Source organism: Oncorhynchus tshawytscha, linkage group LG06 (genome assembly GCF_018296145.1).
Source record: "Oncorhynchus tshawytscha isolate Ot180627B linkage group LG06, Otsh_v2.0, whole genome shotgun sequence".
Taxonomy (NCBI): domain Eukaryota; kingdom Metazoa; phylum Chordata; class Actinopteri; order Salmoniformes; family Salmonidae; genus Oncorhynchus; species Oncorhynchus tshawytscha.
In genome coordinates, this window is record NC_056434.1 from 36,446,688 (window position 1) to 36,474,233 (window position 27,546).

General features: G+C 42.3%; 1 protein-coding gene across 5 annotated transcripts in view; it reads right to left on the reverse strand.

Moving 5' to 3' along the window:
* LOC112245413 (tripartite motif-containing protein 44) overlaps positions 1-26,328 on the reverse strand; it is a 70,021-nt gene extending 43,693 nt beyond the window's left edge. For 2 of the 5 annotated variants that reach the window (XM_024413502.2, XM_024413506.2), the window contains exons 1-3: positions 25,882-26,319; positions 16,100-16,758; positions 13,232-13,309 (exon numbers count right to left, since the gene is read on the reverse strand). In XM_024413502.2, the coding sequence (XP_024269270.1) occupies positions 13,232-13,309; positions 16,100-16,711 (690 nt within the window). In that variant the 5' untranslated portion in view covers positions 16,712-16,758; positions 25,882-26,319. Of the gene's footprint in view, positions 1-13,231; positions 13,310-16,099; positions 16,772-25,251; positions 25,761-25,881 lie in introns of all 5 variants that reach the window. The other 3 variants (XM_024413504.2, XM_024413503.2, XM_024413505.2) reach the window with 3 other exon arrangements.
* Between the last annotated feature and the right edge of the window lie 1,218 nt (positions 26,329-27,546).

The window sequence follows — 27,546 nt, forward strand, 5'->3', positions numbered from 1 at the left end:
CTGTTGACGTTGAGACTGGTGTTTTGCAGGTACTATTTAATGAAGCTGTCTTTTTAGAATAAGGCTGCAATGTAACAAAATGTGGAAAAAGTCATGGTGTCTGAATTCTTTCCGAATGCACTGTAGACATAAAACTGTGAACAGTGACCGAGACGGGGAGAGCAAGTGCATAAATGTAGAAGTAAAAAAGACATGAGGAGACTATAAAAGAAGAGGATGATGAGGTAAAAGACTAGCACCAGACGGTAGCAGAGAGGGAGAGGTATAGCGAGAGATCGACACACAAATAGCAAAATAAATCAAGACCATGAAAGAAAGTGAAAAAAGGAAAGAGTGAAAAAGGGATGGGGTGAGTAACTGCCAGGCCTCAACCTCCGCTTGCTTTTTAACAGTCTCTCTATATTTCTTTCTTTCTCTCTGTCTCTCTGAGTGGTGCATCTCCTCCCCAGGCTCTCCTCCACGGTGCCAGTCTGTAGATAGAGACCTCAGAGCCCATCTGCACCGCCGCCATGCCATCTGTTTGGCTTTCAGGGCAATTGAACTCCAAACTGAGATTGCATTTTAATCAATTTCCCAGCTCCCCAGGCTTCTGGGCTCTCTTTAGCTACGACTCATTAGAATACGACACCTTCACTAGCAGGCCCCTCGCTGGGACGCCTCCAACGCAACACGCCAACATAGACGGTGATGCATTGAGGAGTTCCAGCCAGCACCCTATCAAGGTCTCCTGGCACCCCCTCTGCCCCTGAATGCCCTCATGTCACCTTACCTGCCCTCAACATCTCTCACATTGCCTCCTATCTTTACCCCCTTTCCCTCATCCCTCCCCCTAACTGCTCCAGTGGAGCAGTCTCACAGAAGTTAGCATAGCTGAGGCCATTGGATGAGGCCATTGGAGACCAAAGTCTTGTCAGTAGCTGCCATTTCTGCACAAGCAATCAGATTCTCCAAATTACCCCCCAACTCAATAGAGAGATTTAAAACATTTAATTAACTTTTTTTGTATGGGGGGATAGAAACATGCCCATCACTCATTCAGAGTCCAGGAAAATCGAATCACAGCAAATTAGTAGGCATGGAGTCACTGTACCGAATCTAAAAGTAGTTTTTTCAGTCCCAGCTATCCCATTAGCTTTAACACAGATCAATCTGAGAAATAAGATCATCCATTGAAGAATTAAAAGGGAAGGACATTTCAGTCAGCATAGCTTGCAGCAAGGTTCTTAGGTCATGTCCCTAATGCAAAAACATGTCATCAATCTGGCACAGTTGACACATTCTCTCACCACCTCTCCCATCCTCCAGGCCCTCGATTGAGCCCCCTGCCCTTTCCTGCTGGGTCCCCACGACCCCTGCACCAGATGGAGGACATGCTCCTAGCACTGCCCCCCTGTTTGTGGAGCATGGCCCTCTGCCCTTGGACCCCTCTCCCTGGATGGAGCTAAGCATCTGCCCTGATAGTGAGAGGGGAGTCAGCCATCCATGCTAATCTTCATTTACACTGGAGCAGATCGAGGCCTTCAACTGGAGACACCAGAGAGAGCGGGTACAGGACTTGATGATGAGAAAGAGCAAGAGAGGCAGAGAGAGAGAGAGGAAAGGAAAGAGAGGACACACTGGCAAGGCCATGGGCATTGGGCCACTGTGCCTCCGAGGCTACACAATGACAGAGAACGACTACTAGGAATCAAAATGTTACAGAGGAGAGTTGTGGGTTTGACTAAATATAGTAAACTTCTTAGACATTGGCCATGAGAGAGAGAAATAGTGCTGTGCACATGACTTCAGAAGTCTAGACACAATGAAATTAACATCAGACAGTGGCTCCTTTGGGATTAAAGATTCAGAAAGTGCTACCAATTAGTACTGATAGAGAATGCTAACATTGAGCCAACACTCTTTGGACCAGCAAAACATCACATTTTCATAGCTGACAGCTAAAGCCTGTACGTGTTTACAATTGTATTTGACCATCACTTGAACTCGTAGTCATGCATACATTAGAAATCAATACATCAAATCAAAGTTTACGTGTCACGTGTACCGAATACAACAGGTGTAGGTAAACCTTACAGTGAAATGCTTCCTTACAGGCTCCAACCAATAGTGCAAAAAAGGTATTAGGTGAACAATAGGTAGGTAAAGAAATAAAACAACAGTAAAAAGACAGGCTATATACAGTAGCGAGGCTACATACAGACACTGGTTAGTCTGGCTGATTGAGGTAGTATGAACATGTAGATATGGTTAAAGTGACTATGCATATATGATGAACAGAGAGTAGCAGTAGAGTAAAAGAGGGGTTGGCGGGTGGCTGGACACAATGCAGATAGCCCGGTTAGCCAATGTGCGGGAGCACTGGTTGCTCGGCCCAATTGAGGTAGTATGTACATGAATGTATAGTTAAAGTGACTATGCATATATGATAAACAGAGAGTAGCAGCAGCGTATAAAGAGGGGTTGGGGGGCACACACAATGCAAATAGTCCAGGTAGCCATTTGATTACCTGTTCAGGAGTCTTTTTGGCTTGGGGGTAAAAACTGTTGAGAAGCCTTTTTGTCCGAGACTTGGCACTCCGGTACTGCTTGTCATGCGGTAGTAGAGAGAACAGTCTATGACTGGGGTCTTTGACAATTTTTAGGGCCTTCCTCTGATGCCGCCTGGTGTGGAGGTCCTGGATGGCAGGCAGCTTAGCCCCAGTGATGTACTGGGCCGTATGCACTACCCAATTGCCGAGCAATTGCCGTACCAGGCAGTGATGCAACCAGATGCTCTCGATGTTGCAGCTGTAGAACCTTTTGAGGATCTCAGGACCCATGCCAAATCTTTTTAGTTTCCTGAGGGGGAAATAGGCTTTGTCGTGCCCTCGGACCATTCTAGTTTGTTGTTGATGTAGACACCAAGGAACTTGAAGCTCTCAACCTGCTCCACTACAGCCCCGTCGATGAGAATGGGGGCGTGCTCGGTCCTCCTTTTCCTGTAGTCCACAATCATCTCCTTAGTCTTGGTTACCTTGAAATATTTAGCATCAGCGTTTCCCCTATATTCATTCCTCCCCTGCTGCAACAAATATGTGACTCGATTCAGAAAACTAGGCATATGTCGCACATCATTACTTCACAGGAGAGCCATTTCAATGTAAACATAAAAAATCTATCAAAATGAGTTTCTTGGCAGAAATGTCTTCTGGAACATGTGAACTTTCATGTGCTGTAATAATAAACTTGTATTCCATCCATAAATACAAATGAAATGGTTAAATTACGAGCCTAGTTTGTTTAACCACGGACAAAGGCAGGAACCTTACCACCAGCCGTGATTGGCTGAGATAATGGATGGGCTGGACATGCCGGGAGATGAGCTTGGATTGGTCTGCCATGTAGCATGCTTCTGTCTGTAAAGTGAGCTGTTCAGTATGTGCTGATAGAAAGGACTAACACGACGTTTTTGAAAAGTATATAACGTTAACCATCGAGAATTACAAAAATGTTGCTACTTTTCCTCAACAACATTGATGCCCTGAATTTAGCAGGCGCTATCGACAGATCAGTTGGAAAAAGTGATGGGCTACTTTCTGGTCAGTGAGAACTGGAGTGACTTGACAAAACAAGATGTAGTTACAAACAAAACTGAGGTTCCAGTCTGCCTTGAAGCGTTCATCCATGTATACAGGTAAGAGACTCGCCACATATTCAGATATATGCTTCTAATTTTATCAGAAAGTTGTTGATCTATGAAGTAAAAGTATTTGAATCAGAAATCCATGCGCATTTCTAGTTAGTCTAATGTTAGCTAGCTAACACTGAAACTAGATTGTTAGCTTTAGCATCCTGCGGATTCGTACTACAGCTATGACAATGCTTGTATTGGTAGTAGTACGAGTTCGGATTATGCCGGTTCATTGTTTAGCTAGCTAGCTACATGTCTAAACAAAAAGACTCCACTTCGGACAGATTATTACATGACTCATCAAATTAGCCAGGTGTATCTGGGGGTGATTACGGCCAACTATTGTACTTCATGAACATGTGTACATGGCTAGACAATAGTGACCCATCCACATGGCTGGGGGGGGGGGTTATAGAATTTCCTTCATATGGCCCATCAAATTTGTGTGTTGAGTAAGTGTCATCTAATAATTATAAAATATTTCTAAAATATTTTTATCTGGACACTGTTTTTGATATTGCTACTATGCAAGTCACCATTTCAGTGAACCATTTCTACCTTCCGTATCCTTTGCATGTGACAAATAAACATAGATTTTATTGCATATATTGTGTGTTTACCACATGGCCTCACATGTGAATCCTTAATGAGATGGGTGGGGCTAAGGCTTAAGGGGGTATGAAAGATGCTGAAAGGGTGTAGACAAAGAAGAACTCTCCAGTAGGTGTAGCAAATTATTCAAGGGCCATTTTCTCAAAAGTGGGGTTACAAGTTTATCAACTTTCAAAGCAGAATTACTTCCCATTGTTCCTCAACTGCAGTGTATGATATACCATTTACTAGCTCGGAGTCATTAATTTTATCCATTGTAAAAAATACTATTTCAAATTTCACATATGTATATATTTTTTAAAGGGATTGTTGTTGGCTCAATGACTGGAAGCCTATGGGAGCTGCTAGCATGTAATTGTGCTAACACTAGTAGCAATGCACCCAGGTGCTAACTTTAAAAGTGAAGAGCACCACATTAAAATGTAGGAGCACCAGAAAATAAGATGTTCTAAATTGACCGAGAAACAGCCTATATTGGGTCAATATGATTTCTACTCACTGGGCACAGACATCAATTCAAGGTCTATTCTGCGTTGGTTCAACATAATTTCATTGAAATTACATGGAAACAACGTTGATTCAACCAGTGTGTGCCCAGTGGGTGGTTTATTATGAAGCACATGTTGTGCCCTATAAACTAATATGTAACACTGTAAAGACATGAGTTTATTATAAAAGCTAAATTGCTTATACAAATATCTGGAATTGAAAATACAAAGTCATTTGTGAAATATTAGGTTTCTACATGGTGTAAAAACACTATTTCCCTGTTGAGATGGATTATTTTGAAAATTGTACACGTCCCCTAAATACATAGTGATGATGACATGCAAGAGATCTGTCAATCATTCATTGCCATGTCTATGATCATTGATCTCCTGAAGAAGCTATCCCTTTAACTTTCTTTCTGTGCTCCAAATGTTTGGCTATACTGGTAAATCTACCGGGTTATTAGCTAGCTAGCCAATGAGGTAACATGACTGAACAGAGTGTAAACAAATGGTTAGACCATGCTGTCCCTGAGATCCGCTATAGATAATAATGGGTCAGATCTTTAGACCTGGTTGGGTTAAAAGCAACTCTGAGCAAATCATAAATGAAACATTAAGGTCTGTACACTTGTTGTAAAACTTTATGTGCAGATCATCTCTCTCTATATACTGTAGGTCCGGCTGGTGCTTATCCCCAGTGCCAGGCTCTGCGTACTGTTTTTACAAGGCCTAAAATGCACTAATGGAACATTAGGACTAAATGGCTATGAACGGTCTATTCCTCCCTCTGGCAACAACGGCCCTGCTCTAAACACTTTTCCAGAGAGATCCAAAGCCCCATTCTTCTCTCTCTCTAACTCTCGCTCTCCGTTATCGGCATTTCTCTGCAAGCAATCACATTCTCCAAATTACCCACTAACTCAACAAAGGAGAAGTACATTTTTTTTAATGTACTTTCTCCCTTTTTTCCTTCTAAAATAATGTACAAATGGGGAAAGCAAGAGAGGGAGAGTGAGAGAGAGGGTCAGAGAGAGGGAGAGAAGGAGAGGGCCTGTGACATCGGCTGTGAAAGAACGTCAGCTACAGTGAGCTCCTGTTTAATGATACATACGGTAATTAAATTAAAATGCTGTGAACAGAGAGAAAGAAGGATAACTGGAGGTAGAGGCAGATAGAGAGGGAAATAGAGAGAGAGAAATAGCCCATCACCATATTTTTTTTAATGCATTTCTTTCTGTTCCTGGCCTCCCCGTGACAGCTTTAATGTGTCTACTGCTCTTGTAGATTTTCTGAAGCAGGGTAAAGAGATGGAGACAGATGGTATATATACTGTATGTATTACTAGGCGCTCCTGAAATGGAGTGATTCCTCACAAAACCAGACAAAAAAAATGTTTTTAATGATTTGGTGGGTTTTCACAAAATGTAAACCATCGAATAGTCCTTTGAAGGAAAGAATGTTGACATTTTTATCTAAAAACAAAATTGAGAAATAATTGATCAAAGGTGGCGTTTTTATGACATTTTGGCCACACCCAGGCCTTTGAATCAAATTTTATTAGATGCGACGAATACAACAGGTGTAGGTAGACCTTACAGTGAAATGCTTACTTACGAGCCCCTAACCGACAATGCAGTTAAAAAAATACAGATAAGAATAAGAGATAAAAGTAATAAGTAATTAAAGAGCAGCAGTAAAAAAACAGTAACAGTAACAATATATACAGGGGGGTGGCGGTACAGAATCAATGTGCGGGGTCACCAGTTAGTTGAGGTAGTATGTACATGTAGGTAGATTTAATTAAAGTGACAATGCATAGATGACAACAGAGAGTGGCAGTGGTGTGGAGAGGGAAGGGGGAGGGCAATGCGAATAGTCTGGCCATTTGAGTAGATGTTCAGGAGTCTTATGGCTTGGGAGTAGAAGCCTCTTGGACCTAGACTTGGCGCTCTGGTACCGCTTGCCATGTGGTAGCAGGGAGAACAGTTTATAACTAGGGTGGCTGGAGTCTCTGACAACTTTTAGGGCCTTCCTCTGACACCGCCTGGTATAGAGGTCCTGGATGGCATGAAGGCCATACCCAGGCCTTCTTTAAGAGTCTATAATGTTTAACCTATAGATGCTACAAAGCATAAATTGGTGTCATATGAAGATTTAGCGCCTGCTATGCAATGAGTATTTTATTCAAATATAATAATTTTTACATTAATTAATGACTATGGAAAAAATAAGCAAATTTTTCAATAAATTACACTCCATGTGCAAATCAAAGTTCCAAAGTGGGATCTCAGCTAGTTTTAAAGAGCAAATTCCCCTAAAAAGCCAGTAATCCCTTTGAAAATGGCCTATGTGGCATCGATATGGGTCAGTAACATTTATTCTCGTGTCGAAATGTAGTTTGGAACTTTGGGTGAACAATTATGACAAGAAATCATGCCCCGTTATGCCAAGCTCCATATGCAAATTAGCCCTCTGCCCTTCCGTTATGATTAGGGCTCCGTTGTTTCATCTCCCCCAACACGCTCAAAGGATTACTGCCATTAGAGACTGAAAACCCTAATACGTATTGACCATGCCTCTATGGTGTGCATACTCTGCCGAAGGACCCTAGTATGCAGAATAGGTGCTTGGAGTTCGTTGGCCTCTGTCTGCACCAGTAATGCTAGCTTGGTGTGCAACGACCTGTGGTGGTTAATTATAACCAGAGATACTAGAATATAATGCACTCTCTGGTATAATTGAGGACTACATGAAAAGGCGGGCCGAACAGGCCACCATTAACATTGACGGGCTGTAGTGGAGCGGGTCGAGAGTTTCAAGTTCCTTGGTGTCCACATCACCAACGAACTATCATGGCCCCAACACACCCACACCAAGACAGTCGTGAAAAGGGCACGACAAAACTCTTTCCCCTGAAAAAATTTGGCATGGGTCCCCAGATCTTCAAAAAGTTCTACAGCTGCACCATCGAGAGCATCCTGACCTGTTGCATCACCACCTGGTATGGCAACTGCTCGGCATCTGACCGTAAGAAGCTACAGATGGTAGTGCGTATGGATGGCCCAGTACATCACTGGGGCCAATCGTCCTGCCTTCCAGGACCTATATAATAGGAGGTGTCAGAGGAAAGACCATACAATTGTCAGAGACTCCAGTCACCCAAGTCATAGACTGTTTTCTCTGCTACAGCACGGCAAACGGTGCCGGAGCACCAAGTCTAGAACCAAAAGGCTCCTTAACAGCTTCTACCCCCCCCCATTGCTGAACAATTAATCAAATGACCACCATTATTTACATTTGTGACCCGATTCAGGAAACTAGGCAAGTCATGACTTCACAGGAGAGCTGTGTGAAAGTAAAACATTTTTTCAGCAGAAATGCCTTCTCGACCATGTGACCTTTCATGTGCCTTAATATCAAACTTGTATGCCATCTGTAAATATGAATAAGAGTTAAATTACAAGCATAGTTGGTTTAGCCACAGAAAAATCAGGCAACCTTCCCAATAGCTATGATTGGCTGAGATAATGAGTGGGCTGGACATGCTGAGAGATGAGTTTGGATTGGTGTGCCATATAGCACTCGTCTGTCTATTGGAGCTGGTCAGTATGTCTAGGTAATCGTGTCAAACGCAGCTTTAAAAAAAAAAATTGAGCTCAGGTTCATCATGTTTCCATTGATCATCCCTGAGATGTTTCCACCTGTGGTTTGGAAAGGCACACACCGGTCTATATAAAAAGGTCTCACAGTTGACAGAGCATGTCAAAGCAAAAACCAAGCCATAAGGTTGAAGGACTTGTTAATAGAGCTCCGGGACAGGATTGTGTTGAGGCACAGATCTGGAAAGGGGACCAAAACATTTCTGCAGCATTGAAGGTTCCCAAGAACACAGTGGTATCCATCATTCTTAAATGGAAGAAGTTTGGAACCATCAAGACTCTTCCTAGTTCTGGCTGCCCGGCCAAATTGAGCAATCATAGAGAAGGGCCTTGGTCATTGGAAGGTCACTCTGACAGAGCTCCATAGTTCCTCTGTGGAGATAGGAGAACATCCACCAATCAGGCCTTTATGGTAGTGTGGCCAGACGGAATCCACTCCTCAGTAAAAAGCACATGACAGCCCGCTTGGCACCTAAAGGACTCTCAGACCATGAGAAGCAAGATTCTCTGGTCTGATGAAACCAAGACTGAACTCTTTGGCTGGAATGCCAAGCATCAAGTTTGGAGGTAACCTGGACACCTGTGGGGATGTTTTTCAGGGTTAGGGTGGTGGGACCTCTGGGTGGTAACAACCAAAAGGACAACAACCCTAAGCCCACAGCCAAGACAACACAGGAGTGGCTTCAGGACAAGTCTCTGAATATCCTTGAGTGGCCCTACCTGAGTCCGTACTTGAACCCGATCGAACATCTCTGGAGAGACCTGGAAATAGCCGTGCAGTGAAGTTCCCCATCCACCCTGACAGAGATTGAGAGGATCTGCAGAGAAGAATAGGAGAAACTACCCAAATGCAGGTGTGCCAAGCTTGTACTGTCATACCCAAGAAGACTAGACTGTAATCGTTGCCAAAGGTGCTTCACCAAAGTATTGAGTAAAGGGTCTGAATACTTACGTAAATGTAAATACCTTCCGAATGCACTGTTCAAACTTCAACATTTTGCCTGTTTTGGTAAAACATAGTCACTGTTCTATTACCAGTGGCAGGTACTATATGTGTATGTGTTCACAGAAACATGTATGGAGCCAGCACATAGAGAAGAATGCGATGCAAGAATGTGATGAAGTCCAGACTGACAGACTAGCTTGATACTGATGTAACTAAGTGGAGAGACCTGTCACTCAGCACTAACATTTTACTAGACAACTTTTACTTGTATTTTTTGTTGTTATTGATTTGAATGGTATCATTCAATATGGGGAGGGAGAAACCCTGTGTATTCTGCACCAGGATCAGGGAACCCCTGCTGTATACGGGACACCACACAGGAAGGTGTGTGACATGTTTGCCAAAGTAATTTCACCAGACAAAAGGCACAGTGTCTGTATCAGCTGGGAATGGTGAAAGGTACACATTGTTATATCAGCAGAATACTGCTTCTATGGTATTATATAAAAGGTTGTTTGTCAAGGACACATCCAAGAAACATCCACATCAAACCACACCCCCAAACCAACTCACGCTTGGCTTCTGTCATGACCACCAGCAATTCTTGAGGAGCAAGTTCTGCTTTAAAGTTATTGCCCATTTTATACAGAGAATTCCGCATAGTAGGCAGTGTAACCAATCCCAGCCCTCTTTTTACTTGTATCATTGCACATCCAGCAAAATACCAGCAGAGAGCAACCTTTTTGAATCAATTTTCACATTCACTCTGTTGGTAATGCCTACAAATCGGATCATAACTCTAAAAGTAGCAGAGACCTATGCTTGCTATGCCTATAAAGTATATTATGTTCAACAATATCTTGCCCAGTCAAACATGTTTATATATTTTTTTTATATTTGTAAAGTAATGTAAAAAAAAAGTTATTGAAATCAAAACACTACTGATATTACAGAGCAAACGATAAAGCTTCATATGACACCAATGTTTGCTTAGTAGCACCTACAGATGAAACTCTATGGAGTCTTAAATGAGACCTGTGGAAGGCCAAATGTCACAAATATGCCAACTTTTATCAATTATTTCTCAATTATGCTTTTAGATACAAATGTCAAATATATGTCAACAATTCTTCCTCCAAAATGGATTATGGATTACACTTTGTGAAATCCCACAAATCAATGGGTCCTGTCTGAGGTGATTGAGCCAGCAACACCACAGAAGGCAGTGCGCCACTGACGGAATTATGCAGAGGAGACAGTAAATAAAAAAGGGACAGAGGTAAATATGCTGACTACCTGCTGCCTTGATCTAAACCTCCCCACTTCACACAATGTTACCTGCTCTCTGAGACAGACACGTAGACACACACAGAGATGCACAGACAGAGAGACATGCAGGCAGGCGGTTAGGTATGCAGGCAGGCAGTTAGATATGCAGGCAGGCACACCCCCCATGCTATCCTAATCCCCTGGTCACCCATTAATATGTATGGGCTGAGTCACAGCATTACTGTGCTTTTTGTATAATATTCCATTCTCCCTGCAGGTATAGTGTGTGTGTGTGTGTGTGTGTGTGTGTGTGTGTGTGTGTGTGTGTTCCATCCCCCTGCAGAGCATGGAGATATGAGTTAAGAGACGTGAAGATTAAAATCCCATACCTGAGGCAGAGTACATAATTAAGTAGAGGGAATTTAATAAGTAAACAGCAGCTATGGGTTAAACCTTTTTATCCACTCACCTCCCTGAAAAGCACACGCACGCACACTCCCTTGGGACCATGCTAAAGTTTAATCTCTTCAAACTTCCCCTTCACACACACACCCTTCCCTCTGCCAGCATTGAACTGTAGTCTGAACTGTAGTAGTCTTGCATAATGAGAAGCTGTGGCATTTGAGAGCATGGAGAGGACACACTGACAAATCGACCTAATGGTTCCTGACGCTTCAGCCTATGAGTGAGGAGGGAAGTGGATTCTTCTGAACAGGCCACACCTCTCTGGTGGGAAGACAGGAGACAAAAGGTCCAAGGAAGGCCCAGGGGTAGCATTGGTATTCTAGTATGATAATATGCCAGGGCTGGTATTCCAGTGAGTACGATATTAAACTGATTATGACAGTAGGCAGATTATGCAATAGTCACGGACACACCTTCATTCTGCTTATATTAAATCGCCATGAGGTCCAAATTGAAGTGTGCATATGTCGATTAAAACACCTGGTTTTCTGAGCAATCTCTCAACTTATTAGGACATGTAAAGACCTCATTCGGCGTTCCAGCGGTGTATTTGATCAGCTCATGTGCTACCACCAGCCGAGAGCCTCCCTCTTTAGCACAAGTGAAGTGAGTTCGTAACAACGGAATGCATGTGTCTTAGAAGTAGTTTTCAACATACAAACTTTATATATGTCTGAACTCAGAATCAAATAGGCTTCCCAAACATAACACTGTGGTAGGACGTTTATTTTGATTGGCATTGATAAGAGTGCAACAGGTAGCCTGATTTCAGATGTGTCCATGTAAATATAATTATTAGGGAAATCGTTCTTCTTGCAAAGCATGTCGTTGTTTTAATCCACAATAATCATAATATTGTGTACATGTAACTGTACTCAGTGACTACTTGCCAATAAGGGTATTACCTTTTCACAGGGTGTTCAAATGAACCTGCTACATTATGGTGCTTGACAGCGGGTCAGCTCTCAGAGGGGGCGGCGTCACGCCGCTTCGCTCACAGAGAGAGACATAGTTATGTAACGACACAGCAGTGTGTTAAGGCTGCAGGGTTCGCTGGAGGGCCAGGTTCAACACTGTCTATGGTAAATAAATTAGACCTGGCTGATTAGCAATGACCTCCCACGTGCGCACGCACGAACACACAGTTTTACTCCCAGTGACTGTGTCCCCGCACTAAGTTATTTAGGCTGACATTAAAGACATTATTTCCAAGGTTGACCGGGGATAAAGAGAGTCTATTTGAGTTGCTATGTGTTAAAATGGGCCAACCTGGCAAGAGGGAGAGCAACTTAGCTACCTGCCAATCCTATAGCCTACTGTAGGAACCAACAGCACAGAGGGAAATTATTAATATCACTCTGACCGCTGCCAAATAATCCATCCCATACACTGAACAATAAACTCCTTAGAGGAAAACCTACAGTCACTAACACAGTATAAAGGACTCTGTGCTAAAGGACTCTGTGCTATTTTCTATTTTATTTAACTAGGCGAGTCACTTAAGAACAAATTCTTATTTACAATGACGGCCTACCCCGGCCAAACCTTGACGCCGGTCCAATTGTGCGCCGCCCTATGGGATTCCCAATCACGACCAGTTGAGATACAGCCTGGAATCGAAACAGTGTCTGTAGTTACGCCTCTAGCACTGAGATGCTGTGCCTTAGACTGCTGTGCCACTTCTGAGCCCTCTGCTATGTCTCAGAAGTAAACCAGGTGGTATCCCTGTTACTCCAGTACTGCTCAACAAAGCCATAGATGTCTGTCTGAGAGTTTATGAAGACAGATTTAGGTGGTGATGTCATAAATATCTAGATTTTTAGAAAGGTATGACGCTCCAGAAAGCCAAGTGGAAGCCTTCTCAGTGAACGGAACACAGTGAGTAAATAGGAATAATTGGCTCCCATGTATACTTCCTCCGTCTCATTTAGGATGTAATCTCTGTGTATTCCATCTTTAGCTCACACTAGACTGATGTGTGTCCTACTGCCACAGCTGGGTTTTGTTCTTAGAGAATTAGGAGAATAAATCAGACTTTCTCGTCCAAAGCAGTGTTCCCGAGGTAGAAACACTGTCGGCCATATTGGAATGTTAGTTGTAATAGTGTGGTTGTACTGACCTCAGGGTTGGTCCACTTGGTCTTGATATGGTCAGCCATGTTCTGTGTGCAGCCCAGCAGGTCATAACCCTCCCTGCTCTGGAGGAGAACAAAGACAACACAGAGACAGACAGTCACACAATTTGAAGTTGGTTTGTTTTTGAATTTTGTAAAATTCCATCACTCCTAGGCTTAATCTATTCCTCAGAGGCAAAATTATGATGATGATTACCCCACTTGGTTCATCGCTAATTGGTACTATAATGATACGGGGTGTAAATGGGGCCATGATAATGTCATCTCTCTCCTCCCTGCGTAGTGATGATGATGTGTCATTCCCTCTCCTGCACATTATCCATGATATCTCCTCTGCCCACAGAGAGCAGTCAGTTAGTCAGTTAGTCACAGGATGGGACGGGCTGTAAAACGCCTGCAGTAAAAAGCCATCTGGGAAGGAATCGCTCCCTAGTCAAACAGACATTGGAATATGTTAATCATATAAAAAAAATTAAAAAGTTGTTTCCATACAAATTATTAATAGGGCTTAATAATTGGGAGGATTTGTCATGAGGTCATTGTAGCCTTTACATGGTGGCATACTATTATTATTTTGACATGAAATCATTGTGTTAAACATATGGAGATACTCTGCTCAACTTTTATAAATCCCTAGTGTGTTGACTGGAGGTAATGTATCCGTGCATGAAAGCTATTAGTCTATTGTAATCATATAATATTACAGACACTACATAAACAATATTGATAGTATTGTTTCTCCTATAGGGGATGTAATTTGCAGTAGAGGGCTTAGAATGAGTTACATACAGGCTGTGTCACTTCACTGTATGCCAGTGGAGGCTCCTCAGAGGAAGAAGGGGAGGACCATCCTCCTCAGTGAATTTCATGAAAATTAAAACAGTAAAACATTGAAAAAGTTATCCTTTTAAATACAACTATACTAAATATAATCACGTCATCAAATAATTCATTAAAACACACTATTTTGCAAAGAAGGTCTACAGTAGCCTCAACAGCTATCTGTAGGGTAGCACCATGGTGTTGCCGGAAGACAGCTAGTTTCTCCGTCCTCCTCAGGATACATTGACTTCAATACAAAACCTAGGAGGCTCATGCTTCTCACACCCTTCCATAGACTTACACAGTAATTATGACAACTTCCAGAGGAGAGTCCTCCAACCTATCAGAGCTGTTGCAGAATGAACAGACATGTTGTCCACCCAATCAAAGGGTCAGATAATTAATCTAGTACTGAAAGCATAAGCTACAGCAGTGCATAAAATGTGGCGAGTGGTTTACTCAAAGAGAAAGAACGACAGTATTTGTACATTTCTTCCAAAATGAAAGAGAAGCAAGAAAGAAATAGAGAGAGATTGTCTTTTTTTCTCACTTTGTTTCCCTTACTTAGCTATCAAATGCAGCTAGCAGGTTTAGCCTACTCAAACAGAAGGATGCTATGTTAGCTAGCGGGCTATGACTATCCAACAAAACACTGGAACTCTTCCAAGTCTAGGTAAACTTTGGTTTGACTAATTTATTGCCGCAGGTGTAAGTGCTTACTGACTTTACACTGTAACGTTACTGCATGATTGTAGCGGGTTTACGAACGCGTTAGTTCTATTGGCTATGCAGACTATGACGTTACTTTAGATAATATGGTGCCTACGATGTAGGCTGTGTGTAGTGGTTTGGCTTGGAAAGGTTTTTTCACCTGGTCACATGCAGCTGATGTGCATTGAAATCCACAAGCGAAAAGAAGAGTTGAGAGGAGGAGAGCCCATAGACGCAAGAAGAAATACAACGTGGCTGATATGAAAGCGAATGTGATCAGGGGTGTATTCATTTCACCAATTCTGTTGAAAAATTATTCTCATAACAGAAGCAAACGGACCAAAATGGGGATAAACATACCTGAATTTCTCCAATAGAAACTCTTGTTTGCAAATGTTGGACTAATGATTACACCCTATATCAGCTAGATGCAAGCAGGAGTGTGTAAGGCTGTATGGAATTTCACTGTCTGTCCATGTGTCACTGTCTGCCACCTCAAATGTGTCTCTCGACCTGTGTGCACCTACATTGTAAACTTTCATTCATAGGCTAGGTTGTAGCAACCTCGTGATGGGTATCGGGAAACATTGAGTATCGTGTAGTAGTCTAAACCTATGGCTGATACATTGAACTGGGTGAATGGAACATGAATGACAGTCATCCAATATGCTGTAATCGAAATAAGGCCATGCTGAAGAAAAAAAACAAAATGCCTCCCTCATCTTAAATGGCATTGACTGCTACTGCTATACGATTTCTATCCATGAAGAATACCTTTGCAGGTAATTTAATCAAGGACACAGGTGGCAAGGATCTCTCTCCCCCTTTACAATGAAATGCAAGTTTAGAACTCTTGTTGGCCGTTGTTAAGGGTCTGCATGTTTGTATACACTCTATATACAAAAGTATAAAAGGACACCCCTTCAGAATAGCGGATTATCTTGTGGCTGAATGGAAGCAAGTCCCCCCACAGCAATGTTCCAACATCTAGTGGAAAGCCTTCCCAGAAGAGTGGAGGCTGTTATAGCAGCCAGGGGAGGGGGGGGGGGACCAACTCCAAATTAATGCCCATGATTTCGGAATGAGATGTTCGGCAAGCAGATGTCCACATACCTTTGGTCATGCACTGTAGTGTTTGTTAATAAATTGTGGGACTGTGCTTAAATCCATGTTATAAATGTGGTACTGCGCTTATATCAAGTTTATTAACAGTGGTACAGTGTAATATCTATGTTATAAACATGGGTTGACAGTGATCATTCTTATGTGAAGTCATTGCGAGTCCACCTGCAGGTTTGATATTATTTAAGTGCGACTCACCTTTTGCCAGCTGTAGGCCTCGCGCAAGGTGATGATCTCATGCTCGCGGTGCTCCCCTTGCACGGCACACACCACACAGATGACCTTCTCATCAGTCTTGCAGTAAAGAGTACCCTCCTGGCCATGCTCATTACAGCGCAGCCTCTCCACTGTCACCGTCTCCCTCTTACTGCCCCCCTCTGGGGCTGCCACCGCCTCTTCATCTTCATCATCAACTTTCCCCTCCCCTTGGACTCTCTCTCCTCCACACGCCTCGTTCTCTTGTACCCCAGTCCCACCGCATGCCCCATTTTCCACCACCTCTTGCTCTGCCCTACGCCCAATCTCTCGAACTCTTTCCTCCCCCTCCCCTGGGTCTCTGTCCTTGGCCGGCTGTTGGGACCGGGCCTGGGGCTGCGCCACTTCCTGGTCGTAGGGTGTCAGTAGGTGTCGTGTGCTGTGGACATGTTTCTCAGCGTGGGTAGAGCAGAAGGCGAAGCTGCAGGTGTAACACACCTGGGTTGCCTGCTGCGCCTCGTCAGGCTCACAAGCGTCACATGACCCGTCCATCTGTGGTAACTCCTCCTCCTCAGGTCCTCCACTTCCTCTCCAGGGTTTCCCTTGGTCTGTCATTGTGGTGGGTATGAGTAGGGTGAATAGGGGGCTATGAGCAGGACACCCTGTAGGAGAGATCAGTAGTACAGGACAGAGTATATAAATAGTGGTGACCAGGGAACATACTCACACCAAGCTCTGCAGAAAGGTTATGTAGTCAGAATGTTACAGTCAGCTCTTCTAGATATATCACGTGTTTGGGAGGGACAGACAATCTCTCTCTAAGAAAACAACAGTAATCTACACCTTTAACAAACACATCCTCCTACTGTACATCACCTAAGCAACAGCAACAAGTTGTAGCGACTACTGTCAGAGGGAAAACACAACCCAATTCTTCCACAGGTACTGTACTTGGTAGGTTACTTTCTAAATGTAATCCGTTACGTTACCTGTCGTCCAAAATTGTAATCTGCAAAGTAATTTTTGGATTAACCAAACTCAGTAAAGTAATCTGATTACTTTGGGTTACTTTCCCCTTAAGAGGCAATTAGAAGAAGACAAAGATATATTGCAGGATAAACCAATGTTAGAGTTTACATAGCTGGCCATAAATCAATGTTGCATTTTCATTTATGGGTTGGTTATGTAGGCCTCTTATAACCCATTGCTTTCTACTACAGATAATAATACGATTAGGCTATATCAAATTAGGCTATATCAAAATCAAAGTCCGTCAGATTTCCCGTCAATCCAATTAATTTAATACCCCTTGATCTTCAAGAATATTAAATATGGAATATGGAAATATAGACTAGCCAAATAGTTTTACCTGAGCATATACACACACACATATTTTCTTTTATATACTCAGTCGGGGTCTCAATTTACTGTTGAGAATTAGAATAGTAGGATACACAAGGTGCAAATTTGACATCTTGTGTATCAGCAGTTTTTATCTTGTTATGTCACTCAAATTAGCCATGTCAGCTAACAATTTTCTGATTGGTAAATTAGTCTAGCCAGATATCTAAACTATTAATAATGGCCGAATACCTACAGGCACATACCCAGGGGCTCTGACCTCCAGGGAGCCCTCGTTGATTTTGTTAGTCACTCTCACTCAGATATAATTAACATGGCATAAATTATGGCAAAATGTGTAGAATTGCAGGTAATTCATTTTAAAACTACAACATTTTCTCTACACCCCATGGAATAATGTGTAGAATTGCAGCAAGTGAACTTCTCTGCCGTCAAGAGGGTGGTGACTAAAGTGTTTTGCCCGAGAGGTGTGTGTGTGTGTGTGTGTGTGTATATATTATTTGGTCAGGCCAGGGTGTGACATGGGGTTATTTTGTGTTGTGTTGTGGTATTGGGGGTTTTAGTAGGTATTGGGATTGTGGCTGAGTAGGGGTGTCTAGCATAGTCTATGGCTGCCTGAGGTTCTCAATCAGAGTCAGGTGATTCTCGTTGTCTCTGATTGGGAACCATATTTAGGTAGCCTGGGTTTCACTGTGTGTTTGTGGGTGATTGTTCCTGTCTTAGTGTTTTGTATTTCACCAGATAGGCTGTTTCGGTTTTCATTATTTAATTTCGTTAGTTTTGTAGTTTCTGCTGTATAGGTTTTCCTTCATTAAAATATATCATGAATCATCATCACGCTGCATTTTGGTCCGATCCTTGTTCTACCTCTTCGTCAGAGGAGGAGATAGAAGAGAGCAGTTACACATCCAAAGCTCGCTTAGGGCCTCCAAAAGGCTAGGGCCGGCCCTGAATCATTTACCCAACCACGGAGGGCCCCCCAGTTACCCATGTGGGCCCCCTACCTCTTCTCCTCCTCCCATTTGATGATTAGCAGAGCGGGCTCCTGTGGTTGACAGGTGGAGTAAAAAATGTTTTTATATAAATATACACTACACCGTTCAAAAGTTTTAGAACACCTACTCATTCAAGGGTTTTTCTTTATTTTTACAATGTAGAATAATAGCAAAGAAATCAAAACTATGAAATAACACTTATGGAATCATGTAGTAACCAAAAAAATAAAGTGTTAAATCTAAATATATTTTATATTTGAGATTCTTCAAAATAGCCTTGACAGCTTTGCACACTCTTAGCATTCTCTCAACCAGCTTCACCTAGAATGCTTTTCCAACAGTCTTGAAGGTATTCCCACATATGTTGAGCACTTGTTGACTCCTCCCAAACCATCTCACTTTGGTTGAGGTCAGGGGATTGTGGAGGACAGGTCATCTGAGGCAGCACTACATCACTCAACCTTCTTGGTCAAATAGCCCTTAAACAGCCTGGAGGTGTGTTGGGTCCTTGTCCAGTTGAAAAATAATATTATATTCCCACTAAGCCCAAACCAGATGGGGTAGCGTATCGCTGCAGAATGCTGTGGTAGCCATGCTGCTTAAGTGTGCCTTGAATTTTAAATAAATCACTGACAGTGTCATCAGCAAAGCACCCCTACACCATAACACCTCCTCCTCCATGCTTTATGGTGGGAAATACACATGTGGAGATCATCCGTTCACCTACGCAGTGTCTCACAAAAGACAAGGCGGTTGGAACCAAAAATCTCCAATTTGGACTCCAGACCAAAGGACAAATTTCCACCGGTCTAATGTCCATTGCTCGTGTTTCTTGGCCCAAGCAAGTCTCTTCTTCTATTTGGTGACCTTTAGTAGTGGTTTCTGTGCAGCAATTCAAACATGAAGACCGGATTCACGCAGTCTCCTCTGAACAGTTGATTTTGAGATGTCTGTTACTGAGTGTCTGTTACTTGAACTCTAAGTAGCATTTATTTGGGCTGCAATTTCTGAGGCGTGTAACTCTAATGAATTTATCCTTTGCAGCAGAGGTAACTCTGGGTTTTCCTTTCCTGTGGCTGTCCTCATGAGAGCCAGTTTCATCATAGCACTTGATAGGTTTTGCAACTGCGCTTGAAAAAACGCTCAAATTCTTTACATTTTCCACATTGACTGACCTTCATGTCTTAAAGTAATGATGGACTGTCGTTTCTCTTTGCTTATTTGAGCTGTTCTTGCCATAATATGGACTTTGTCTATTACCAAATAGGACAATCTTCTGTATGCCAACCCTACCTTGTCACTACACAACTGATTGGCTGAAAAGCATTAAAGAAAGAAAGAAATTCCACAAATTAACTTAACAATGCACACTTGTTAATTTAATGCATTCCTGGTAAACTACAATTTATGCATATTCAACGGGTATTGAATATGCCACTGCTGTCGTCCTGCTACTGCTGTCATCCTTACTTCCAAGCATTTATTCAAGTCGGATAATCTTTGGATGCCGACAGCAGTCACACATTGGAAGACATAGCTTGGACTATGGCCTATAAAAGCGTATTCCTGCTCTTTTCCCACAATCCATCACAGATTTGGTGTGTAATAGTGGTCTCTGACTTGTTGTCAGACTCATGTGGAACAAACTTTAACTTATGCCTTTTTTCAATGCTGATTTGAATGTAATTGAGAAAACAGAAAAATGTTAAAGATAAATATTTTCTTCTAATCATAGAAGTAATAATCTGTAATCTGATTACAATATTTTTGCTGGTAACGTAACGGATTACAGTTAGGTTTTTTGCAATACGTTACTCCCCAACCCGGAGACTGTACCTGCCAAGGTTTACTGTCTTGGTCTGCACACACATACACTCTTTTTTTGCAGACTTTGCCCCACATACATACATACATACATACATACATACATACATACATACATACATACATACATACATACATACACACATACACACATACACACATACACACACACACACACCAACCAGTCACACAACTACTGAGAATGCATACCCAGCAACAGCACAAGCAAATACACACGCTCTCTCTCTGGGCAAGTTCGTTTTCCATGGACCAGTGCCATGGTGGGTGGAGATTTTACTTAAGGACCAATGGAATTGTATAAAATGTACAAACTTCGCCCACCCCGGACACCGGCCACGCAGAATGAACTCCCTTTCTCTCTTCCCTCCTGTCAACCGTCAGAACTTGACCTTTTTTTAATCGCTTCACTCGTCATCTTTTGCTCCTGTCCCTTTCTTTCATTTCACTCTACAGGAGAGCATATAAGAATGCAGGCTACCCGCACTGCCTGCCTGACACACACAGCAGGACCTAAGCTTCATACAAACCATTATGTGGCACTTTATTGAATCACTCCAATATGGTATCCTTCTGCGCGGAAGGATACATTCCAAGTAAGATTAGTCCCATGTACCGGGTAGTGCTACTGCCGCCGCACTACTTCCAAATCTTTCATTTCTTGGCTCATTCCAGAGAGGATTTGCTTGGTAAGAGCTCTATATTAGAGAGTGTATAAGCGCAGAAGTATACCCGCTGCTATTCAATACCATGGAGCAGCTAGCTAGCCTCTCCATTTGGGTGCTCTGCTGTCCCCCTACTTAGTTTGGCTTGTGTCATCCCGTTCGGGTTTTGTTCTTGTTTTTAAATCACTCGTGACAGTGTACCAACATGGGCAATACTCAGTTTGGTCGACCAGTATTGCGGCTCTGGCGGTTTATCTTAGTTGTCTGTGGGACTCTGTCCACCAGAACCCTCGCTGTTTTAGCCTTCCGGTTCTGGGACCGCCTACCCTGCAGCCATCTTGCCTAGACTCTTGCTCTTATGTGTTCCACAGTGAACAAGCTATGCAAAGAGGCTAGCTTAATGAGGTGTGACCATTGCAGGACTAAGCACAATTATAAATACACTGTACACTTCCCATAAGTCCTGCCAACACTTTCCTTAAGTCCCTGCATTTATACCAAGAAATAAGCTAGAAAAAGGTGGCTTGAATTACAACTGACCCACACGTATAAAGCAAGAAATAAGATATAAACATGTGGTAGAATGCCCTGCCCCTTAACGGTCAGACAGTTCACACTCCATGTGTCCACCTTCACATAGTCTGTGTTCAAAAGACCCACTTGCATTCTGCGTTCTCCTGTTCTTTCAAGGGTGATCTTCTGAGAACACCTGAAACAGCATATCGTGTAGATTGGGAGAACACAGAGCGCTTAAAATCCCCCAAAATTGAAAGGTAGCTCGATGTGACCTCTAACCTAAACAGTAAAGTTCATCACGCACCTGGCGTCAACAAAGATTTGGGGTGGCAGGGTAGCCTAGTGGTTAGAGCGTTGGACTAGTAACCGGAAGGTTGCAAGTTCAAACCCCCGAGCTGACAAGGTACAAATCTGTCATTCTGCCCCTGAACAGGCAGTTAACCCACTGTCCCCAGGCCGTCATTGAAAATAAGAATTTGTTCTTAACTGACTTGCCTGGTTAAATAAAGTTAAAAAATAAAATGATATATTGTTGTTGGAGGAAATTATGGTTGAATTATGGTTGAAATGACTAATTATGTATACATTCCAATCAGAACTGACTAGTATGATGTACTGTACATATATGAATTTTCTCTCTTGCTCCCATTCCCAATTGTATATAGTTTAGTAGGAGGAGTTTAGTAACAATGACGGTCTGTTCCTTGTACAAATGAATGAACTATCTCCAGACTATCTCCAGACTGTCTAGAATGTTGATTTACAGTGACTGACCTTGGCTTTAGGCGAGGAGGGAAGGCTCAAGAACTATATGGCCTCTCTACCGGTGTTATGAAGAGATAGAACATTTAGGAAACGCTGACGTCATTTTCAGTTTATAACCTGTGGCAAAATGTGTATGTACCCAGTACTCTCTTGAATTAAACGCTGTTACCTGACTTTTAAGACCGGGGCTCTGTCCATTTCTTATAGAAATATTGGGTCTTACAATCCCTTTAGAATGCATTGACAGAGTAATAATTCTGATTGGGAAATAATACAGAGGAATTTAGAATTCCACTAACAATTGTGTAGCATAAAAGCATGTGGACCCTCCTTCAAATTAGTGGATTTGGCTATTTCAGCCACACCCGTTGCTGACAGGTGTATAAAATCGAGCACACAGCCATGCAATCTCCATATAAAAACAGTGGCAGTAGTAGAGCTCAGTGACTTTAAACGTGGCACCATCATAGCATGCCACCTTCCCAACAAGTCAGATCATCACATTTCTGCCTGCTAGAACTGCCACGGTCAACTGTATGTGCTCTTATTGTGAAGTGGAAACATCTAGGAGCAACAATGGCACAGCTGCAAAGTTGTAGGCCACACAAGCTCACAGAACGGGACCGCCGAGTGCTGAAGTGGGTAGCAAGAAAAATATATAGTCTGTCCTAAGATGCAACACTCACTGAGTTCCAAACTGTCTCTTGAAACAACGTCAACACAAGAACTGTTTGTTGGGATCTTAATAAAATGGGTTTCCATGGTCTGGGGCTGTTTTTAATGGTTCAGGCTAGGCCTCTTAGTTCCAGTGAAGGGAAATATTAACGCTACAGCATACAATGACATTCTAGACAATTCTGTGCTTCCAACTTTGTGGCAACAGTTTGGGAAAGGCCCTTTCCTGTTTCAGCATGACAATGCCCCTGTGCAAAAAGTGAGGTCCATACAGAAATGGTTTGTGGAGATCGGTGTGGAAGAACTAGACTGGCCTGCACAGAGCCTTGACCTCAACCCCATCGAACACCTTTGGGATGAATTGGAACGCCGACTGTGAGCCAGGCCTAATCGTCCAACATCAGTGCCCAACCTCACTAATGCAGTTGTGGCTGAATAAAAGCCCACACAGCAACATCCCAACATCTTGTGGAAAGCCTTCCCAGAAGAATGGAGGCTGTTATGGCAGCAAAGGGGGACCAACTCCATTTTAATGCCAATGATTTTGGAATGAGATGTCCACATACTTTTAATCATGTAGTGTAGCCATGTAGTGTAGCTAGCTACATCCATTTACAATATACCCAATGTAGTAGTATTAGCCACTAGTGCTACCAATTCAGTGAAGGACTATGCCAGAATTGAAATATTGAACACAAATACTAAGTAAAGGAACAGAATCAATTTTCTCAGTACCCTAGTAGTTCACTAAATTAAGCTGAAACCAACCAGAATTGCTTGGTCTGCTGCTACATCATTGTGGACGTATGACAGGTAAGCTTTCATGAATTGTACTGCGGCTGAAAAAAAAAAAGTTTGCTTACTGTTTAAGAATGATACATAGCCAGAAAACTGTAAATCTGATATTGCATTGCATTAGGACTGCTGGTGTTTTATTTCCAACGAGCAGGCTTACATTGTGATAAATTCATACAACAACCATGCAAATTACACCGATGTTCAAGACAGCTTGAACCCTATACACTGATAACTAATTGATAGGCAATATGATTCAATACAACTACATTAGGTCTAGACTACTTCATCTTAATGTATTGGATTCAAAACAAACACTGGCATATTATAAAAGGAGAACAGGTCCAATTTAATTATATGCATACATAAACAGGAATATCTATTAAATGAATACACCAAATATGATTCATGCCCTTCTCTCTCCTTGCAGGGGATTAGACAGATGAACTGCAGTCCCCAGATGCCCATGCCTCAAAACCAGAATTGTGTGGAGACATCAACACTGGTTATTTCTTATAAAATATTAACCCTGTTGTTTTCCTGTATCTGTGTACAGTATGAATACAACAGGATACATATGGTCCAAAGTGCTTACGTGCATGTTCATTCTCAACAAAGTAATAATAAGAAATAAAATGAATACGAACAAAGAGTAAATGGCTCAGTAGCATAAACCTTTAATCAACCCCAAGAGTGACACATCAAGGAGATTAACGTTCAAAAGCTTGTTCAGGACATGAGGGCACATTTATTCACAACAGCCACACGTTTTTTTTTTAATACACAGGACAGGAGTTTATAGGTTTTTGTTCCAACCTTTCACCAACACCTCATTCAACTAATTGTTGTCTAAATTGTAGACAAATAGTTGAACATGGTGTTTGCTGGGCAGTAATAAAATGTGCACACAGTACAGTACTCTGGGGCAGAAATCATCCACATCTGTATTTTAGAAAGAGCTTCATATGTTACAATGAGCTGACAATTCTGCATGATGGAGAATACTGTGTGGATCCACTACTAACATAGTGACGTTGCACACTGCTGAATAAGTTCCTGACTAAACTCCTGTGATAGGGTGATTTTCCTGGTGGACAGGAGGTCCTCAAGTTCTTCACATCTGTCTGGGTGATGGGGTGGGATGTGCGTCAACCGCTAGTTGAAGCTGCTGAGAACCACAACTAGCTTTGTTAATGTGCAATGGTTTTTCATATTCCTCGGCTTGATCACGTTAAGTTTTAAAAGGTTCATTTCATTATATGCAATGGTGACACGAAGAAAGTTAGCTAACGTTAGGTAAACATACTACATGCATGTATTTACTGATAATTTAAGAATGCACAAATAACTTGCCTGGCTAGCAAGCCTAGATTTAACAGAACACAGTTAGCTGCATTTCCTGCAGTTTTTTATCCGATGTTAAAATGTCTTGCCTCCAAACCAGTTGGCGCAGTGACTCAACATTTGAATAAAACATTCATATGAAAGTCATTCGTTCAATATTAACAAAATATGGTGAATCAATAAACCTAATACTTACATTTTACAAAGGTATTCCTTATTCCTCTGGAACATTTTCTCCCAAGCAGGAACCTTAGACCCCGTTAATTTAAAAGTTTCGCTCTGTCGCAAGGTGTTATGGGATATCCTCCCCGGTTAACGTAAAACTATGTTCCAATGCGAGCTTTGTTTTCCAGACTTTTCGCTTATAGAACTTCCGGTAAACTTAGCACATACTTGCATTTTTGCGTTCTTATGTTTGGACTCGCACTTGAAAATGACAGTTGTCTTACGTACTCGCTATACGCTCTAGATAGAACACGAGTATGCATTTTGGAACTTAGTAATAGTGTATGAGACAAAGGCGGGTACTGTAGTTCCGTAGTAATATTTACGATTATACACAGCAGGGCCTAAACTTCATTCAAATCCGCTATTTTTTTTTCTCTTCGGTTCTCCTTCTCTGTGTTGGGGCCTATTCCCTCCTGAACAATGCTCGGGTATTCTCTCTCCTTCCTGACACGAACAACCAGCACAACCCGGGCTTCGCTGCAACAACAAAAAACAACCATATTCTCCCCTCTGCTATATCCAGTTCTCTGACTCATTCACACTCACTTTTCCCCTGTGAGGCCTACCAGTGGGCAGCTCAGTTCAAATGGGTACTCACTGCTGGTATTTCTGTGAGGCAGGCGCTGCAGTCTCGTTCTCTTTCTGTCGCTCTTCGTTAAACTCTCTGCTGGGGAGAGCACAGCCAGTGTTGACGATAGCTAGCTAGCACTTCCTTATGCAAACTGCCCTGGTCTACTTTCACTTCACAGCTGAAGCTCTGGCTGCATTCACTTCCTTGTTTTCCTCAGCTGCTGGGTATTTATTTTTCTCCCCCCTTTCTCTCTTTACTTCCTGGTTCTCTAGCGGCAGCCGGAAAGAGAGACACAGAAGTGGGAGAGAGAAACTATCTTGACAACCATAAAGGCAGAGGGAGCAGCCCGCTCGCAAACACAGACAACGGAGCAGGATTAGAAGGCTTCAGAGGGAGAGGAAACAAACTCTTCCACCGTCCTCCTCAGATAGAGCTAAGAGGCTATTGAGCTAGGCTCCACATAAGCAGAAGTGTTTGGTCTGTGTTTAGAGTGGTGCCTCCTACTCTATGGTGAAACATAAATACATTTTCCATTAACTAAACCGGTTACGTTGAGTGGCCATGTGCTATTTTAGACGATTGACACGCTGAAAGTCCGCCTCTCCCATCTACTAATTGTTTTTTAGGAGAATACTAACCCACATGGGTGATTGAAAAATGAACAGGGTCCACACTCCAGTCCATTTGGTGGCGGTAATTCACCATAAAGTTGTTTGCCAACTGCCATATAGAATTCACAGAAGAAGAAAAATACGAAAGATGAGAGATTAATAAAAGAGAACTAACTAAAAACGATCTAGGTTTCCCCTTTATCTGTGGATTAAATGTCAGATTAGAAAAAATATGACACAAAATGGGTGAAAATTCTACAAAGATCCAGCTAAAAAAAGTACCATATGCATTTCAGGTATAAAAAAAACAACCCAATGATTATCTAAGACAAATTACCTAGTAACAGCAAGCTAGAAATGTCCATTAATATTTCATCTGTGTTTTGACTTGTCCCCAAATGAATATAGTTGGTTCACAGTTGGTTTTGCTATTTTAACCGGAGTGTCATGAATGCATCTGGTGGGAAAAGACAAAATCAACATGCGCAGCATGGTGGAGGATGCATGCACAGAGCCAGTTTGGTCAAGGTGTAAACTGAAATCACAGTCTGAGTGGGCCTCAGAGGATGTGGACAAAGATGTGTTGCCAATTACAAAATATAAAATAACAAAGCCAGACAAGCCACACTGCAAGAGAATCCAGGACACCTACACCACCCGATGCTACAGGAAGGCCATAAAGATCATCAAGGACATCAACCACCCGAGCCACTGCCTGTTCACCCCGCTGTCATCCAGAAGGCGAGGTCAGTACAGGTGCATCAAAGCTGATAGACTGCATCCTTATGTAATACATGTATCACTAGCCACTTTAACTATGCCACTTGGTTTACATACTCATCTCATATGTATATACTGTACTCGATATCATCTACTGTATCTTGCCTATGCTGCTCTGTACCATCACTCATTCATATATCCTTATGTACATATTCTTTATCCCCTTACACTGTGTATAAGACAGTAGTTTTTTGGAATTGTTAGTTAGATTACTTGTTCGTTATTACTGCATTGTTGGAACTAGAAGCACAAGCATTTCGCTACACTCGCATTAACATCTGCTTACCATGTGTATGTGACA